Source organism: Anser cygnoides, chromosome 4 (assembly GCF_040182565.1).
Source record: "Anser cygnoides isolate HZ-2024a breed goose chromosome 4, Taihu_goose_T2T_genome, whole genome shotgun sequence".
Lineage (NCBI taxonomy): Eukaryota > Metazoa > Chordata > Aves > Anseriformes > Anatidae > Anser > Anser cygnoides.
The window spans coordinates 63,169,918-63,191,432 of record NC_089876.1 but is presented as its reverse complement, the minus strand read 5'-3'; the positions used below and the strand labels follow the sequence as shown (position 1 = coordinate 63,191,432).

The 21,515-nt window shown below is 32.8% G+C and overlaps 1 protein-coding gene across 1 annotated transcript in view; it reads right to left on the bottom strand.

Moving 5' to 3' along the window:
- SGCZ (sarcoglycan zeta) overlaps positions 1-21,515 on the bottom strand; it is a 464,355-nt gene that overhangs the window by 203,014 nt on the left and 239,826 nt on the right. Inside the window, exon 2 of the mRNA XM_066996283.1 lies at positions 16,140-16,334. Within this exon, the coding sequence (XP_066852384.1) occupies positions 16,140-16,334 (195 nt within the window). The remainder of the gene's footprint in view (positions 1-16,139; positions 16,335-21,515) is intronic.

The following is a 21,515-nucleotide window of genomic DNA, read 5'->3' as shown; positions in this document are numbered from 1 at the left end:
AGTAGCTACAGACAAATGTCTCTGTTAACTGCCAGATACTAAAACACACTGGGTTTGGTTGAATAACAGTACTTAAACATTTAAATGTTAAAAATCTCAATGTAAATTATTTGGACAAAAAACCACAATTATTTATGGTTTAAATTAAAATTGCATCTTTATTTGCATGAATTATATTTCCTACTTAATATAAAAAAAAATAATTATAGTGCTTCAGGTAACAAAAGCAATTCTAGCTAACTCTACCAATTTATTTCAGTATGTCCTCACCTAAACTGTGCATTACAAATTGTGTTGTTGAAATGAATTCTCCATAATAAGAATAACTTGCAATAATAGTTTCTACTCTGAATAATCAAATAAGGAGAGTGATAAATAAGTACAGATTATACAATGTATACCCAGCAAACCCAGCATACCCTTAGAACCCAGAAAATTTATACAACACCTAGCATTTCAGGTGTTCTCTAGTGAGCCTTAGATTTTATTTGAAATACGTAATCGTCAGACGTGTGCTGAAAGGCAAGACATACATCTGATTTCAGCCATCAACCTATGTGTTTGTTGTTCCTGCTGACTGAGATTTTGGAAATCTTTTGACCTCAGACAGAACGCCAGGGGTCAGCTTGCATAAACAGCATGAAATCACATGTGCCATATTGTTCAACATCTGTTCCTAACTTCACACAAACATTTCTCAGGAAAACAGAAGGCTGTCAGCTTCAATAATTCTGTGCTGAACTATCAACTTTTACCTGTGTTTTGTCTCACCAATTATTCTCCTTAGAGTCTGTTTAGCTAGCTATACCCAGCTAATGAACCTCAGATCAACCCCTAGAAACTTTCAACTTAATTTATATTGAAGAGATCATTTTATTTTCTCTTTCTCTTTTCTCCCTTTTTCTTTTAAATCTACTCACTTTCGAGACTCACATTGCATTCTCCTCCTTTTTGTTCTGCCTCGCTATCAGCCTGAATCCAGTCCTTACTAAAGACCTTTCTCCCTTGGTACTGTAATTTTTATAGCATCGTTATAGAGTTTAGAGACAGTTTTATAGTGAGTAATAAATATTTCTAAAATCGTTCAAGCATCCAGCAATTGTTTTTATTTTATGTCACCATCACATCTTGAAAGATCATAATGGTTAGAGGCCAAATGCATTTCTAAATTAATGTAAAATTTATAGCCCTTCATTAATTGGACAAAGTAATAAAGGAACAACTAACGAATGGCTTCTAGATATTTAAAGCTCTTTTAGCATACTTAAATATTTCAAGATATATTTAAACCTATAAATTGTATAAAAATGAATGCATCATACATTTCATGCTTCTTTGTTAAAACATGCAGGCATTGTGAAAACTCATACAATGCAGTACTGGCATTGCTAAGCATATTCAATTTATCTGATAGTGACATGAAAGGTAATCATAACTGCTAAGAATATACTTTTATTTCCTATAGGAGAGGCTTTCAGAGAGAGTTTAAACAAGTGGCTATTTCTAATGAAACATAATAAAGTATATTCGGTATAATTCTGCATGAATAAAATGCCAGAACCATTTCAAAAACCCAGTTTTATTTTAATTTCAGGTGACAACATAACGAGGCAAAGTCCTACATGAGAGCTTTTGAAAGAACAAGAAATACAGTTACGGAGTTTGCTCTCCCTTTAGCGCCTTCCTTTTCTATTTTTTTCCTATCTTATTGTTTGTTCTCTCCCCCAGTTTTTTTCCTCATTTCTTGTACCATTTTTCTTTCTTTTCCTTTCCAAGACTTCTTATTAAGAAAAGTTTGTTTCCATAATGTTCATTATTACCAGAAAAAAAAAAAGTTACAATATTTATTTCTTTAAAGACAGAGTATGACTAAAGAGTATGACAAAATCCATAAAAAATAACCAAGAATCAGGTGTTTCTAGAAAGCCAGCAAAGCTGCTTGTTACCAAAATTCAAAATCAGCTTTTCACTGTTCTATAATACAACTTCGTAATTAACAAAAAATGCTTATTTTACCTCACCACTCAAAGGACATTCTTTTTTTTTTTTTTTTTTTTTTAATTAAAGAGTATGAAAGAGAAAATGATTTAATGTGGATGAGAATGAAATGAACCTCTCTAGGTTCATACCACTGTCTAGGTACTTTAATTGACCCATTGGTTCATGTTACTTTTTCAGTGGACTAAAATGCTCTAAATTTTTACTAAATATATTAATGTTATTTCATTATCTGGTTTTTAAATATTCACGAGTTTTCCAATCACATTCATTTTGAAAAAATAAATCATCATCATTCACAGCTAAGTATTCTAGCTAGACTAGAACACTTCAGTATACCATATTCTCTAGGCCTGTCATGATTTTAATTTTAGTAGTTTTAAAAATAAGTCTTGTTTTGCATTACAGGATATATGTCTGCCTGGGGCTATTTCTATTAGCTATTAGCTAAGAGCCCCCCTTTTTTTAAACATCAGAAATAATTTTTTTTTTTCCTTTAATGCAACTTTTTGATCTCATAACTTTTAACATCAGGTTATTCCTTTCTTTTCTTGTCATCAACAGATACATTTTAAAATGCAGCCAGGAAAGAAAGATTATGATTCACATATGTGTGTGTATATATATCTATATGTACACATGTATGTTTCATACACTCATGAAAACAGAAAGGGCATGCACACACATAGAGAGGTTATACACCAGACAATATATAATTTTATACACTTATAAGAGTTTATACACCAGAAAGTAACAGACCCATAATTAATTCTTAAAAGACAGAGAGATATCTGAACTGTGCTTTTGCTTCTCTAACGTGTTATAATATAAAGAGATAGAGGAACAAAAAACAAACAAACAATGGTAAATTTGAATGGGATTTTTAAATCAAATTTCATAAAATTAAAACATTTATAACACTTATTTATAAAAGAACATCTATAAAACCTCAAAGGAAAAATGAACAAGTGTACAATGCGTTGCCTAAGGTATCTGAAGCCAAAGGCAAAAATTGCTAAACAACTGACTGATGCTTTCTAGTCAAGACAGTATATTATAGATTTTGAACTATTTTTCAAAAATTATACATCCAATAGAAACATACTTACATTTATAAATCTGAGGTGAAAAAAACCCTCAAAATTTAAACTATGAAAATACCCAAAACTGATTCATATACATTTATTCCAAAAACTGGTATTGTTTTTATCAGTCCTTCAGAATTTATCTTATTTACCTTTTTACAGAATGGTAACAAGCCAGACATAGATTGGGTGTAATTCATAAGCACAGTCACATTTTTATGGTGCTTTAAGTTAGGGATCCAAATCTAACACTTTGGTTTAGCTTTGTTCTGCTGTGCACCCAGGCCTGCCATTTATTTTTTTTTTTTCCTCTTTATGGCAGAAAGTAAAGATCCCAAATAATTCCATGCCAGATCAGGGACAGGGACTAAACCACGTAGTACTCTTGCCAAAACGTGACCATTAAATTATTATTTTTTTTCACGCCATAAAGTATTGCACTGCACAATACAAATCTTTGCTTTATCAGTACACTGCATAAGCTGAGAACTACCTCAGTGTGGCTTTCAGAAAAATTTAAGAACAGCCATTCTAGGTGAGACAAAAAGTCTACCTAGTTCATTATTTCATTTCTGACAGCAGTAAGCAGATGACAGCCAATCAGAAGAACAGGATATTCAGATAATGGCATTTTTGAGAAATCTGCCACCATTCTGTTATTTTGTCTTTGATAGCCTTTGGTATATTTTACTTCTTTGCATTTTCCAAACACTTCTTAAACATTTATAAACTTCTAGCATCTACATCATGTGTTGAAGTGCTCCACAGATTAACCACAGACGTTGTTGTCAGAATAACATTATTCCTTTCTTCTATTTTTCACAACCTCTCTCCAGCCACCTGAATGACCACCCCAGAACATTCCTTGTGCAGGCTAAATGTCTGTCTCTGTTCCTGATATTTAACCTGCTTCTTCACTTTATGGACACTTTCTTCTGACTGCATTAGTTTAGTGGACTCCCCTGAAATTAATACCTACAACAGTCACACCGTCAGTAAATAAAAAGGAAGCTGGCATATTCCTGTCACTCAAGTACACCCACCAATGCACAGTTACTGATTTTCACTATCATGCACAGAAATTATGTATTTGCACTTTGCACTACTACTACTCCACTTTCAAGAGAATGAATACTTTCACAATCAAGCTTCAAAGTTTTAGAGATGGAGTCATCACATACTGCTCTTAAACACCCTCTATAAGATAGTACTCATCTATCACGTATCTGTTATTTAGCGGAGCCTACCCTGTTATAGATCACATAAAAAATAGTTGTGAAGATCCTAATGCTCAAAAAGGATTTAAGTCACATTCAATATCTACAGGAGGATGTTTTTACAAGAACAACAGGCAAAGCTCTGCAAGGACAGTGTTTTAAACCAGCATACATATCATCAAGATTGATTTACAATCACTTTTTGTAAACCAAGCCATTAACTGATAACCTGAAACTTGGCAGTCCTAGATTCTGTGTATCCAAAAACACAAACAAAAACACTTATAGCATACAAAAATATCCTTAGAAGTGTGAACAAATTTCCTGAAATACCTCTAATAACTTTTATCAGAGTGCTCTACATGTATTCAGTGGTTCTGAAGTCCAGTAAGTCATAAAGTTATTGAATAAAAATTTTAGACAGACAGACCACATGATGTAAATTTATTATTTCGGGAAATCTTTTCTGTGTCTAGAAATGATTTGTACATTGTGAGCTTATTAAATGTTGAAGCAGTGCTCCAACAAACAATTTCAGTTCACTAGGACAAAGTATTGTGAAATATTTGTGACTGGATTACTCAGATAAACTCAGATTTTCTGTCAATGAGTACTAGGACGCTGCTAGAATATTTCAGCTCAGTTCATATCTTTTGAAAATCTCTGATGATACTGTATCCTATGGTATAATACATCTGTATTTTAATTTTCATTGAAACAATGGTTTAAGAATGTTTGAAATTCTTAAACAGCTTCCCCTTTATAAGCCTATTTAGTCAAAAATTCTTATCATGTATTCTGTCGTACTGTTGCTTTACATAAATAACTCAGTTTTCACTTGAACTTTAGGGTAGCTGAAATAATTTTATTCACACACAGCATGAATCAGAAATCCATAAATATTTCCCTTCAGACTGTGAAAATGATTTTTTAATTTGCATAGTAATAAAGCCCTTCATCTGCCATTGAATTTTATTTTCTTGAAAGTAAATGCTTTGTTAACCTTCAGTGAGCTATAGATTATAGCTTTATTAAATCTTAAGACAAGAGTGTAGCAGTCCTTTGACAGTTAGGCCAAAGCTCAGATAACAATTCATAACAGGATGTTTATTTTTCCACAGTTCATATTAAGAATTAGAGATCAGAACACGCCTGTTAAAAATCAGAAGAGACAGGAGTTTACAGAAGGCATATTCCCCAAAACTTTCATATCTGCCATGGACTCTGTTTCCGTACTCTGCTCTTTTTGTCTGTCCATCAGATCTTGTCTAGGTCTCCCAAAAAGAGTGTGACCCTTTTTTAACCACAGCAAAGGGGTTTCCCCAGCAGTGACCTGTAGATAGGATTTCTTTAGACAGAAGGGAGACTCTACACTTTAAATGGCTGAGGCAATAGTTTAAGTAGAGGATGACAACAAAAAAAGCTAAAGTTTGTTTACCTAATTTAAAAATGGTTTGCATATTTTGACATTTGGAAACAGATGAGTTTGCTTATATACCATTACATCATTAACCCCAAATCAAAACAGACAAAAAAGACCAGACAGAGATTACATGTTTACTCAGACATGGATGGTGCTCCCATTTTGATATTTCCTACAAGGGTCTTAACTTATGGGCCTGATAAAAACAAATTAAGAGGCCATAATAAATTATTTCTCAACACAAGCAACAAATCTACATCTGCAAGAAATCCATCTGCATTCTTTTTAAGAGACTTTGCAGAATCATTCTATTTCCTCTTATTAGGATTTTTCAGTATATCCAGAAAAAAATGAAAAGATAATGGTTATTTTTTACACTTGTACTGTGTAAAAATGTCTGTATGTTTCCACACTAACATTGCCTTTATTTCTAAAGGCAGTAAGAAAGGCTCAGAATGAAAGCTTGATCTCTGTCCCGGTCTTTTATACTTTAATTCTTACCGTCTCCAACCCCTATTAATCACTATCGATCTGTTCAGGAAATGGCAACAATGGAAACAGTTAATTTTAATTGTTACAGAGTAGGATTACTTCTTAACTGAAGTAATGACAATACCCACTACAATTAATTTTTACAGAAGTTATCTTTCCAACACATGTAAGAATTAGATCTCTGATCATAATGACTGAAATAGAAAATAGCAAAGCAAGAACTATCTGTCTTTCAGGTTCTTTCCACTGAAATTTTGGAGTTGCCATGAAAAAGTGCCCCCTAACTCTAACTAAACTGTAGCTTGAGTAATTCTACGGCATCTTTTAATTTTAATCTTTTTAATTTTAAAATCATCTGGCTCTTTTACTAATCAATTTGTTTCTCCATAAGCGTTCTAATATATTCATATTAAAAATTACACTCAAGGTAGTGATAATAAAAAAATCATTCTAAAAGTAGTTATTAAATCATAAAGTAATTGAAATCACTTTGCAAATCATTTATAAAATCCCAAACTGAGAGTAAGATAATATAGAGCTAAGCATATATAGCAACTCTTTCCCTTAATAGTTAGCATTTTAATTATGGAAGAGCAAAAAGAACACAACAAAAAAATCCCACAACTATGAAACCCCCAGGAAATTCAAAATGTAAACTGTTTATATCTGTCCTGAGAAAAAAATAAGTTTTGGATCTGTATATACACATAAGCCTACATCAATCTGCCCTGAGCACAAATCCACCAACAAATTTCTTATTAACTATTTGCATCATATATTTTTCCTTTAAATTGACTAATGTAAAAGACCAAGTTCAGCACTAATTATCATCATCATTTGGTAAATAAAGTAAAACATTACAGTGCATGTCTTAACCTATAATTTGACAACAATTAGTTCAAGCAAAAACATCTTTTGGATTGCATGTTCATCCAACAGAGCTAATAGATTTTCATCTCCTCTACTATTCCTATGTAGAATGCCCAGACCTCCAAACATGGCTTAAGTGAGATGTACACTGAAGACAACAAAGAAAATAAAAAAGGCCCTGTTTAGCATAAAAAATACACATCTGATATTACATATGTTAAAACGTGGATCCGATTTTTTTTTTCAGATGTAATAAGTAGACTTGAAACTCTCAAGATCTTTGAGGAATCCCGAACAACTTGTTATACTTAATTGCATGGCGAAGTAAAAAGAAATCTGCACTGAGTCTCTTATCGTTGATGCTGGACTGATTAATTTGGAATGATGGCATGATGTCACAGACTGGGTATGCAATATGTTGCAGGCAATAATAAATCATTGGACTTTTCAAGAAGGGTCAGCCAAATTTCTATTGCAATCTAGGCCTTTTGGATGGTGTAATAACAGTGACTTCTATTTTTTTGTGGTTCCACTATTTCTGTGTTCTCTCTGGCAATGTTATTTTTATTCTGCCTTTGTGAGATTTCTTGATTTTTATTTCTAGATTTTATCTATCACTACAGTAAAATATGACCAGACCCCAATAGTATTGCATCTTTTGGGTAAAGGTCTTTTCAATTTTTCTATTGGTCCCCTGAAGGCCACACAAATATATTATTCACATTTTTGATAAAATGTTCATACTGCTGTATTACTCCTGCTTAAAAAAAAAATTGATTTCATCATTTAATCCTGCCTGGGACTCTAATCACACATCCAATATCCTGACTAATAAGAAAGAAAAGGAAATACTCTGCCATGTAAGATATATATCACTACATATTCTATCTTCCTATTTCTTATTTATTATAACTTATAGATGTGCTAGGTCTAATTTAGGCTACACTGATATGAGTACAGGCTGCTTCTGTATATGGATTTCTATTGATTTCAGGATGGAAGATGTGTACGAATAAATACAGGATTCCAGGCACAGACTGTAATTTATTATTGTACTGCATACCCACATAAATCATAACAATAATGCAAGAGAAAGAAGATACCATGACACATTTCATTATTCATACAGATTGTTGCTGTCTTTAAGTAACTAAAGTTTGTTCAAGTGGTTTCATATCTTTCTAATTACTGCTAAATAACACTACAAAACATTACTGTTTGGCCTGAACTATAAAATTAACTAGACTGCTTTATTTGCCCTATTTGTGACAAACACAATTACTGATGCATTAGATTATATTTCTTTTCATATAACGACTTTGTGTTGATAATTTTCCTGAACCCTAATATATATATATATTTTTCTTTTTATTCCAATTAAAAATAAACACAACACTTCAACATCTCTCTTCAAAATATCTGCTATTCAAGCAACAGAATTGGACTAATTAACTCTTGAAACTGGTTTCTTGGATAAACCTTTAAGAATTCAAAATTATCTTTGTATAATATTTTCTTGAAAGTCTCACTTTCCACAAACATTTATGTCATGCCAGATTACGCGTGGAAAGGGAACACCACTAAAAGCCAATAATGGAAATGAAGTTAATTCAATTTTCATGAAAGCAAATATTTCAAAAAAAATCTGAAGTACTCGTTCCGGTCTATTTACGTAGTGAATGACTAATAATAAGTTGTCTAGTAAACATTGTTTACTCAGCTAAAACAAATTATTATTATTTAATATAAGGCAGACCTCCACAAACTGAAAATACAAATAAATAAATATAATAAATATAATATTCATCCTCATCTAACTTATCAGAAGACTTAGAGTTGCTGTTGCCTTGTTTTTTACCTTCCGTTGCCACCCTCAGCATTCTCTTCAGATGTTAAAACTCTTACAAGAAGTTACATGAGTCTTAGTTTAATGCATATCAGAATCACTGCATGAGTAGTAAAGGAAGACATAGCCAACCCACCCTTTTTTTTTGAAACATGTGGCAAGTTACCTGTGGCACACTAGATGGCTAACATGGTTTAAGACGCAAATTATGAATCTATGCCCCTTACGTTTATATTCCAAATCTGTCCTGATGCTTCATGAAACAAATCTGAAGCAGTGAGACAAATGAGCAAACAGTGACCTTGTAAAGCCAAATACCTCCTTTCATTCTCAGTGCTTCTTTGGAAAGTAAACATTATTTATACCCTCCATTGTTTTCCCCAAGCTTTCAAGATTCTGGATACTACAATTTTCCAAAACTGCAAATACAAGGTCATGTTGAAATTGTTTAAACTATTGCATTCATAGATTGTGTGTACACAGAAATTACATTTTTACAAGGTTAAGTAGGGTGCAAAGTAGTTATTCTTTGATTTACTAATCTTCTGCCGTTAAATCTGCATGACTAAACAAGTATAAAAATGAGAAATCTATGTGTTCTCCATCAGAGATCATTTGTAATAATAAACACTAAAGAGCACAGATCTACATCTCAGGAACAAAACGAAATATTTAAAAGCTTCATTCATCCAACCAAAATAAATAAGGAAACCTGCGCATCAAATCAAGACAATTCACATTTGATAAGAAATGCTGTTAAATAGTACTGTTTTAAACAATACCTTCCTAATTTTTACAGGAAGTTGCCTTTGTGCAAGATGCCTTGCACTGTAAAATACCTAATCAAATATGTGACATTTTGCTGTTTGTGCCGTCTGTTGCCACACATATATGTTACAAATAAGAGATCATAGAACCACAGAATCATAGGGTGGTTTGGGTTGGAAGGGACCTTAAAGATCATCTAGTTCCAACCCCCCACCATGGGCAGGGACACCTTCCACTAGACCAAGTCGCTCAAAGCCCCTGGAATTTGTTATTTTTTCCCCCATAAGATCAACAGAAGGAAATATAAAATACAGGAGGTACAAATACTAAATGAGATACAAAGTGATTTAGAAAAATGGGGTTGGAAACAACTAAAAACAAATTCATCATTGTACTCAGAACAGCAACTATGTGACACACTATGTGACACAGGATAAAAATAAATCAATTCATTCCTACCTACTGCATTCCAAATAAAAGAGGATGCAAGTTTTACCAAATAGCCTCCAGTTCCATAAAGGTGTGCCACTACACAAATGTTAAAAATAAAATAAAATGTAGGATTGTGAAAAAATTACTAGTGAAATTGACTACTAGCAAGATTCCTTAGCTGACATGCTATTAGCAAGTGCTTGGATCATGCATGGAGCTGACAGGTTCATTCAAGAATCTTAAGTTTCTGTCTTCCAGTGCAACATAAAAAGGAGATGAAAACAGTCAATTATATAAATAAGAATCTGTGTGAATGTGTGCACATGTGTATTTTTTTTTAACTGATACTTATTTTAGCTAGCTGACAATTTTCTGAACTTTTCTTAAAAGGCATTGTAAGAAAATATATTCTGAATATATGATTAGAAAATATTTTTAATATTTTTAATATTTTCTGAGCAGAAAATATTTTAATGAGTACATAGATATTTCATAGGAATTTTCAATAAAACTTTTTATAGGGATGATATCTAAAGTTTGAGATTAAAAGATAATAAGACAGAGCTCATATACCTATTAAAAAGTAATATTAAGAATCCAATCAGAAGGAATAATAGCCTTTGAGTAGGACACTTACCTGGCACATGATCTATATGGGAGATTGCATGAATTTGAACATTGGTCTCTGATATCTAGACTAAGTTTCTTAATCATTAATAATTAATGATATTGCCTGCTTTGGACTGGATCATTCTCAGTACAAAAAAAGAGCAAACAAAAAGGAAACAAAAGCTTTCTTGCATTCATCCCCAGATGGGACATGAGGTTCTCAAAAACTAAAAGGTTGAAAGATGTAGAGTAACAGTTTTCAATCCAGTTAAGAGATATTGAATTTTATTCCTCTGAAAATGTGATTACTTCCAGTATAAATTAACGGCAATAAATGATTGCCACTGAAATAAATGAAATATGCAGATATGACAACATTTTTATTAAATATGCAGCAACTGATATTATTAAATCATAATACTCATTCAAAACCTAATAAGAAACTGCTGCCTTTGAAAATGAAAGAAGTTGTCTATTTGCCAAACAATCAAATTATTTTTGAGATAAGTACAGCTACTAAACAACTTCATAAATTTTAAATGCCAATCTGATACAAATGTGACACCTCAGTGAAAATTAGCTAACAGCTGCTTTTTCATTCTAGAGAAGTGTGCTAAGCTGCCATGGACAAATTGTTCATGGGTGTATGTACCCCAACAGCATAAGCAGTTAAAAGCTTGCTCTTCCACAGCAACCGAAAAAACAAGAAAATGAACTTGGGTTCATTGGTCTAGAGAAATAAATGTATTAGAATATTCAGATTTAGATTTTTGAATCACCAGAAGACTCTAAAAGTCAAATTCCTAGAAGAATATAGGGACGATCTATAAAGATACAGAGACAAGTTAATAGTTGCATGTATCTGCATTATTATATATGCTGCCACACAAAAAGAGTTTGTTGTGTTGGCATGCGTACCTTAGGGCAAGCACTCAACCACCTTGCAAACTAGCTGCTGTCAAAATACACAGGGCTGGAGCTAGGCAGCCAACAAGAAGAGTATGATCAACTGGGAACATGAAGCACATGAATTCCAGACAGGAAATTCAAATAGCTGCTTATGTTCACAGCTAAATTGAAGTTCCAGTTTCTGCGAGGAATAGCTTACGTTTCAACCCAAATGATGAGTTTTCTCATTCCCAACCCAAATGATGAGTTGTCTCATTCCTGATTGTAAAAAGAAGTCAGTACTACTGGCAAGAGGAGTTTAACATGTAACAATACAGAAAATAGTGTGCCATGACATCAGACAAAATTGACTACAACATTGCTATAACTACAGCAGTAAAAAATACCTGAACTGTGTGATTCCATTCTTAGATGGGTAACATAACAAACAATATTTTCATACGTCTATTTCTAGCAGGAAAGCAGAATACAGAGACACAAAAGCAAACAGTTGTACAGCCGAAACCAGTATACAATTTGGTGCTAGTATTTCCTATCATATGTGGCTGAATCACAGGCCAACCCAACAGAGATTCCTACTATTACACTTTTTTCAACTTTAATAAACCCCAACATCCATGTAGTGTAACATGTAATGGAATAACAGTATCATGTAAACACCCATATCAATGCCAATTGCATGAATACTAGAAAATGTATAAATGCACTCATATTAAATGACTCCCCACCAAAAGATCTCAAGTTCCTATACTGATTGCCCCACGTCACAATATCACTTCACAGTGCTGCTTCACAGCAGTAAGAGGACTACTTTGAACTTTCTCTTTTAAACTGTAATTTGAAATATCCACAGAAAATTTTCAGTCACTTGTTTGTACACTGGTATTTAGTGACAAAAATGTGAAAAAAATCTCCTTTATAAAATAAGATTGACAGAATGTCAATATACTTTATTCACTGGCAGCTATATAAAGAGTAAATAATATAAAATTATAGTTCTATTGAGGTTGGAGTAACTTGAAGACTCTATAAAATAATAAAAAAAATGTTATCAGACAATATGTTCAAGTGATTAAATATTTTAAGAAAAATAAGCTAATTACCTATGCTATGAACCGGACAATATGACAAGAATGAAGGCACAGTAAAAATATTTATTTCATTGCTATCATTTAAAATTCATATATACTGCATAAGTGAAATAATCAGGATATTAATACATATTAGAATCACAGAATCATTAGGGTTGGAAAAGACCTCTAAGATCATCTGGTCCAACCACCACCCTACTACCAATGTCACCCACTAAACCATGTCCCTAAGCACCACGTCCAACCTTTCCTTGAACACCCCCAGGGATGGTGACTCCACCACTTCCCTGGCCAACCTGTTCCAATGCCTGACTACTTTTTCTGAGAATAAATGTCTCCTAATATCCATAATTTACGCTGGGTAAATTGTCACCAAATAATTACTTGAATGTGCCATCTTTCTTGAAACACCTAATAACACACATGGCCTATACTAAGTGAGAGGTAGGATACTATAATCTGAGGGAAGGTGAAAGACAGACATTTCCATGGGGAGCCTGTGGACCATGGCAATGTTAGTACAAGGAAAGGAAATAATAAATGTTCCATAAAATTCTCATCTCTCGGGTATGTGATTTTGATTCTCAGAAAAGCTATGAATTTTAGTTTCTGGCTTGATTCTTCTAAGAATCAGGTCTCCTTTGAAGATTAGGCTTACGAGCTGTGAGGAAAGTTGGGATCATTCTTGAGGGTAACAGTTGTTTATTTTTCAGGAAATAATTTAATACAATAGATGAAGTCCAAAGTTCAAGCATGTAATTCAGAGATTTTGATGGTTCCACTAGTGAAGGATATATCATAGTGGTTGAAAATTTACCACTCACTTCAGAGTAGATCCACTTGATGCACATTAGACAAGAAAGAACTTTATTCCAATGATGAGTTTAGCCTGAGGATTGTTTCACGGCTGTTATTTGCAGAACATTTTGTTCAAGGTCAGACCTTTCTCTAATATAACCTACTATTGAATAATTACTTTCTGCATAAACCCAGGATAAGATAGTATGTTACAGACAGATATATCTATCAGTGGAATTGTTTGGGGACTTCTCTGTATTGAAGTTCTCACATTGCATCTTTTTAAATAGATGACTGAACAGTGAGGGAACAGATCTCAACCAGACATTAAGGGACAGCACCACTAAGCTATCAGCTGGGGAATATGTTTCAAAAAATGATTACTTTATCTCTGATTCCTACATGTAATATTCCCTCTGCTACACTGATACTAATTACTTTTGGTTTTGCTTGTTTAACTGATACATATTAAACTCGGGAAATTACTCTTAACTTGTACTTACCCTGCAAGTTTCTTCCTTCCATTGTACATTGGAAGAAGAGACTGTATGCCCAAAAGTTTATCTACCATTTCCAGTTACACCAGCTAATCTCAGAAAAAGAGACTTGCACAAACCTGCCTGTACTATGTTTTTGCCTAATTGCAAATAAACCATTTTCTTTTTTAATTTGCTTGTTTGATCGGCTTTTCAATATGCATATCTTAAGGACAATTTCACTTTAGTTGACTGCCTTACTATGAAATCAGTGGCCTTATGGGAGACCATATTTCTCTTTGTGCATAAAAAGAATGTGAGATAATGAGCTCAGATTCAGAATATGACCTTTACAAGCAAGGTCAGTATATTCAGAAAACTTCCCTACTGGAGAATCTATGAACTGAACTCAGAAAGGCTTTTATTGTGCCAGTTGTCCAGTGGCTACAGCTGTACAGTTAAAAATAGAAAGTCAACAGCTCACACATTAACATCATTGCAACTGTCAGCCAGCAATGACAAAACCCATGACCTGGCTTTTCATGACCCCTTCATACAATTACTGTTATTTTCATAAAGAGCTCAATATTGGCTGGTGCAAAAATGGCAAAGAATTTAAAATAATATCAAAATGTCAAGCAGTTCAATTTCAACAATTATTTTTATCACGGCGAGATTCCTCCTTTGTGCTCTTTAAACAGTTTGACAAACGTATTTTCCCATTCAAAAGATTTCAAGCTGTACTTCCGATTTCTTACCACTGCTGAGATACACAAATAAAATTTCTGAGCAGTAGATTCAAATATTTTATTGGAATGTAATCTTTTGCCCAGAGAAAAGTGCTGTGCTATTTAAACATCTTCTCAATATTTTAAATTTTCCATGGTTAATTCCCTTCTGGATAAATATCAGACCATTTTACTCAAGTCAACAGATATGATATCCTAAATATGCTTCTAATATGAGTATCAAAAGCGTATGTGTCCTATTTTGCAAGCACATTATGCTAAAAAATAAAAACAAAACAACAAAAAACTTCTATCGAGCTCTTCAATACATGAAATTGTCATATAGTTGTCAAAATACAAATATACCACATTTATCCACTGTTGGCAACTCAAAAGTTGCAATGTATTTCTACAATACGTCTCACCAGACAACGATCTCAGGTAAAACTATGTATTAGAGAGCATTGGCAAGTATAGAACAGTTTCAGATGTGTTTAAGGCTGTTTTTATTGGCTGCTTTTTATTTCCAAAAAACTAATGCAGAATTGAAATGTGCCATGACCCTAGTAATTAGAAATACCCTATTAAATGCATCAAAACCCAGAAAGACTATACTGCTATTACACTGGAGCAGAACCACTGTTATTTTAATCCGAGGAGTGTTCTGTCTTTTGATATACAAAAAGATACTACACCACAGCCAACTAGTGAGCACACCAATCACCTTTACACAAGCAAAGCTTTGGGAACAGCTGGGCAGATAATACAACCTCTACTGAACACAAACATTTTTCAGGTACGTGTACATTGGGAATACACTCAGTAACACTTCGGTGCTATTAAAGTTTCCAGATGGAGGCTGTCTCATAAATGTCTGTGGTTTTTATACCCACCTACCTGATCTTATCAACATCAAAACAGGTACTGTTTGTTCTACGTGAAACAGAGTTTTACTGGCCATTGAGGACAGTAAGCTTTATAGAAACAGTAACAACAGATACTAAAAAAGCCATCCCAAGTTGAACCCAACTAACCTGGTTTTCTCCTTTAGAGGAAACATACCATACAAAACAGGCATAGCATACTCCTACTGTTTGCTATCAGTGCTGAAAAGCAACCAAGAGACACTTGTGGCAGTCACTGTTATGCTTTCAGTTGGGCAAACAAATAAATCTAAGATACAGGTATATTTTCAGCAGATATTAACAAAAACAGGGCACAGGCCACTCACATCAGAATATATACAAAGAGTATAAATATATGAAGCAACGCTCAAAGAAGTATATGCCATTTCTAATCCAAAGTTATAGGATTTGTATATAATATGATAAAGGAAAGAGAACTGAAACTACAAGTTATTAGTATAAGAAATAGGATAAAGCCACTGAGATACTTACCACTGTGAAATTCATAACCTTCAAAATCCATATTGTCATTGCTAAGTTAACAATCATGGTAACCAACAGGAGAAGTACAAAGAAGTATAAGCACCTCTTTCGCCATCCATAAATCCCTACTGGGTAAAACTGAGGATTTTCAGTCCTTGGAAGGCTGTTCTGTTGTGTTGCTAATATATACTGCTCTCGTGTCATCTGAAAAAGAAAGATGTAAATGTAAGTAATGAAAAACTGAAAGGCCTATATCTTATAGATTTTATCATGTAAAGATTATCTGAGAACATAAAGAAATCAATTTCTATGGGCAGAGAAGGGATGCATAAATTCAGGAAAAAACATATAATTACTATTTTAACTAGGCTTTTAGTAAGAATCTGGTGGTTTTCATTGTATTATTTTTAATTAAAGCTTTTGTTTGATATTTCAAATTGGATTTGTGTTTCAAATGTATCAGCAAGAAATTCTAAAAGATAATAAAGTAATTCATGTACATATCTTGCATTTTACTTCCAAAACCATTTTACTGTTCTTTGTGAGGTCATTCAGAAAAAACAAACTAACAAAAACAAACAAAAAACAGTCTTGGAGAAATAAGTCATGGAACAATTTCATACTAATAGAAAAAAAATCTATTGTTTCTAGCAATGCATGTCAAAAATGAAGTTATCACTTTTTTATAGTACTCGGCAAATTAAATTAATAATTTATGCCATTATATGTACACTTATATTTTATACAAAAGTATGCCATTATTTGTACCATATTTTACAGAAACAGAAAAAAGAAAACTCTTCTAAGCTTTAATTTTAGCCATAACTTCTGTTTTTATACTGAACTATTTTAAGTTATTCTAGCAAATGAACAAGAAGAAACTGTTTACAAAGTTCTTAGAGAGGTTACAATTAAATGTTTAGAGCAAAAATGCTTAAGGCATTTCAGAAGAAACCATTTTACATTTTTAGACTTTTTTTTTTTTTAACATTCTTAACTTTCTTTTACAGGTATTTATATTCATATTCAGATATCACATTGCCTTTAGACTGGGAGGTATTACCTTTTCTCCATGAATTAAAAATGAAATTAAACATATGCCTATAACAGCATGGATTTAATAGGCTTTGTGCACAGGGGGTGGAAAAAAACCAACAAACAAACCAACAAAAAAATTCTCTCATGGTTTATAAGCTTACGTGCACAAAATGAATCAGATAAAATGATCAGTTTTACATTTAAAGACTGCCTTTCATTTTACTAAAAGATCATAGAACAGCCTGAGCAAAACTCAGTCAATTGATTCAATAAGAAATAAGAACCAGATTAAATCCCTTTGTAGGATCAAACAACTGTTGATTTCATAAATATACATGTCTATATATGTATATATTTAAAATGTAAAGCTAAAAGATATTTAGGTAACCATCTCATCTGCTAGAGGTTTTCCCATGCACTTGTTAATGAACGAGACATAAACTGCAAAAATTAACTCCCTGTGAATATTTACAACCAGAATTCATGAATACACATCCATATAATAACACTAATACGCATCAGTAAGTCAAACCAGGAACACCAAGTTTACAAAGGTGGTTTTAAATAAGCTAGTAAACAGGAATTTTGTCAGTTACATTCCTCAGTCCTCCCAAGGCAAAATGTTACCGGACTTCAAAATCTTATGTTACCCTTTATCATGACAGTATTCATCCTTTTTTTTACACCATTTCATTTCTTGTCTTGCCATCCAACTTTATATGTAACTTACAAAGTGATTAACACCATTAAAATTAGCCAAAAAATCAACTTCCAAATTGTGAGAATGCCAGAAGTAGGACTGCCCCTAAAACAGAATGTTTCAACAACATTAATAAAACCCTGCTAAGTCCCTAATTTAATTCCCCAAACTGAAGCTGACCATTCTTATGAATACCATTAACTTCTTCTCAGATACTTTATACAAGAACAAATCTATAAAGGTTAATTCATATACAGTCCACATGTTCTATTGAAATAACTTTTTTTTTCTTTTGATATCATATACAAGCATTTTTTTTGTTGTTGTTAAATCTGTTGAATATTTTTTCCAATAAATAAACAAACAAATAAATAAATAAATAAACATTTTACTTCCAGAACTGTTCAACATAAAACCACACCCAACTAGCTGTCATCCAACTTCAGGCAAGTCAATATATTTCCTATTTTGTCTGTCTAAAGTCATGTAACATCAGTTCATCCTTACCACCACCAAGGATCAAGATTTCATTTTTTCTAAGAACTATAAATACATACCTAAATAATAAACAGGCAGTCCCAAAGAATATGCCATATGCTATAACTATAAATATATTATTGCAATTTTTGCTTTATCTTTTAGGGTTGTTAGTCTGGCCATGTTACAATTATTGGCAGCATTCTCACTATGTATTGTATACTCAGGTAAAAATTCATCAGCTAATTTTTAAATTATTGAGAAAAAAAGTCCTGCTTGGTCTGGGAATTAGCACTTGGGAATGTTTAAGGTACTAATACACAGAAACACAAAAAGTTTGATGACTATTTCCAGTCAATATCATGCTTTTATCACAGTAACTGAAAAATTATTAGATCATATTTACTTCAGAAATTCCAGATCACTGGAAGAGCAAGTAAGTTACTACAATATTTTTAAAACATGAACTCCATGAGCCTTGCCAAACCACACAGTATGACAGAATATCTTTCAAAATCTGGTCACACCTAATAAATCTGATGAGTTTTAGCCTAGAGTTCTGATTGATAAAGTGCATATATACTTTATATATATACACGCACACACTTTAATAATACTTGTACACGCATTCAAAGAAATACATATAAACATACACACTTTTGACAACTGACTATTTCATCCTATCGAATTTTCAAAATAGATTATGAAAATACACATTTTAAACAGGCTGACTGACAGATTTTATTGAAGAGGTATCATTATTAGATGAATATTTAAGAAAACTGATTGCAGTACTAAACTTAATGCTATTCCATTATTCAGGTATAGTAAATATGAAATGACCAGCGACTATTTCAAGATGACAAAAGAACCATGGGTTCAATGTTTACTTGGATTTCTGACAATGCCTGAGGATCCCAACTAAACAAAAATAATTAAAGAATTGCTTCATTAAACAAAGGTTTCAGTCTTAGCATCTGAAACTGGTAAACTGCATAGTGCACATATGCACGTATCAATATCATAATATCATAATATCACATAAAATTATAATATCACAATATCATAAGCGACCCAGAGACTCACACTAAAAGAAACAAAAAATAATTCCAGTAGTATCATAACTAATGAGAGCTCTAATTCAAATCAAAAGTAATATGGGATGCATTATTCAGTACCTACAAAGAAATTAAATCAATTCTTACAGTACATTGAATGAGATTCGTAAACAATGCAAAGGAAATTATCACAGCATTGTAAACTATTTAGTCATGTCACAACTGAATTTTTAATTTTAATCTTCAGCTACTCCTATACTTTTTGATCCTCTTCAGTATTAGAGTATAAAAAGATCACACTATTGATATTTTGGGGCCACTATGTACTACAGAAACAGATACCTCATACCTAAAAATAATTAATGAATGAAGCAGAGACATTTTACATTTTCAAACTTTACTTTAGTCTTTTGAAAAATCATAATGTCTTACAGAGGTAAACTTTGAAAGCAAAAAAATAGCAAAAGATGTGGAGAGGATAATGAGCAAATAATCTAAATCCAGAGGATGAGATTGTTGGAATAATTCCTAAGGTTACAGTAGCAACCTACTTAACTAGTGTTTATAAAACCCATTTAGAACTTGATTATGACTTGCAAATAACCCTCTAGGCAAGCACAAGTTTTTCTTAATGGCTAACAGCTCTTTTCTAAATGTCACATAAGAAGATTCAAAACCAGCAAAAGAAATAAAAGGATCATTGTTCTTAATTAAAAGATTGTTAGTCTAACAGAAGAAACAGTCCAATATTTGCTGTTAATGCAGGCAGGGTATTTGACTTCTGTCTTATTAAAAAAATATTATTTTCAGAAAATTAAAGTAAAAAAAGTTATATAATCATTTTGTCTATATATTTTCTGGATCAGTTCAACAACTACTAAATCATTGTTGATTCCATTCATCCCAAATTTTTTAAAAAGTTACCCAAGAATATAAATATATGTTTTGAAAGGTGTTTTTTGCCATTTTGCTCAGAAAGCGAAAAATAGGCAGTAGTAGTAGCTGTAGTAGTAGTAGAAGATAGATTTAGATTTGATAATCTGAAATGGTAGGGATGGGGTTGCCAAATGGTAATACCATCCCTGTAAGAAGGCAATTAAAAAATTCTTCCCAAGTGTGGTTGACAAATAAAAACAAAAAAAAACACAAACAAACAAACAAACAAACAAAAATGAGCTTAATGCAGTAGCTTCCTCATGACACAGTGAGGAGCTCTTAGGAAGATCACCTCTCTGCATGTGCGTCCAGCTGCTAAAATAGGTGGAAATCCAAACTGGGAGCAATACCTTTGATCAAAGCACAACATGCTTTAAGAAACATAGATGACTACAGAAGATTATGATTATACTTAACAGACACAGCAGAAGTTATCAGAGAGAATATACAGAGGTTGATATGACTCATGCCTGTTTGAAAGTCAGGCAGTCTAATAAAAGACTGGTATCTCAGTGGGGATGGGGGAAGAAAGAAACTTCATAAATGATTTGCCAGGATAACTACAATGTTTTTCAGATCTGAAATTCTTTCATGCACATACATCCCACTGGACTGGGACTCCCGTGTTTTTCCTATCCCAAATCTATGTGTCAAGCAGGAATATCAGCATCAGATGTCAGCATCATTGCACATAAGAGAAACAAGAGCTCAGGAAGGAGAGGAAGAAACTCTTGTACAGACAATAAGCAAACCAGTGAAAAACAGAAGACTCATCCCACTGCCCTTCAATTTGGCATTACTTTCAGTGCTTTTTGTTTTCACGCAATGTAAATTTGGAGACATTACAATCAGAGCTGGTCCAAAGTTAGTTTTTCTAAAACTAAGTTTTTCCTGTTCTCTACCAACTGGTTTGTAGTTTTCTGAGAAGCCCAAGCTGAAGGTCTCAAGTTTCACGATCCCTGAAGCAAATGTTGTAATTCAGATTGCTTAGAGACACACAGTTCTCTCTAATCTGACCCAGATTTTTTGCTAGCTTCAATTAATACATTTCATTTGACAGTCCTTCCTATTAACAAAGCTTTCTTACTCCTACCTTTGAGAAAAGAATTATTCAGTACCAGATTAAAAAAAAAAAGTGATTAATAAAGCCTGCCTGCATTCCCAAGGGTGTAGAAC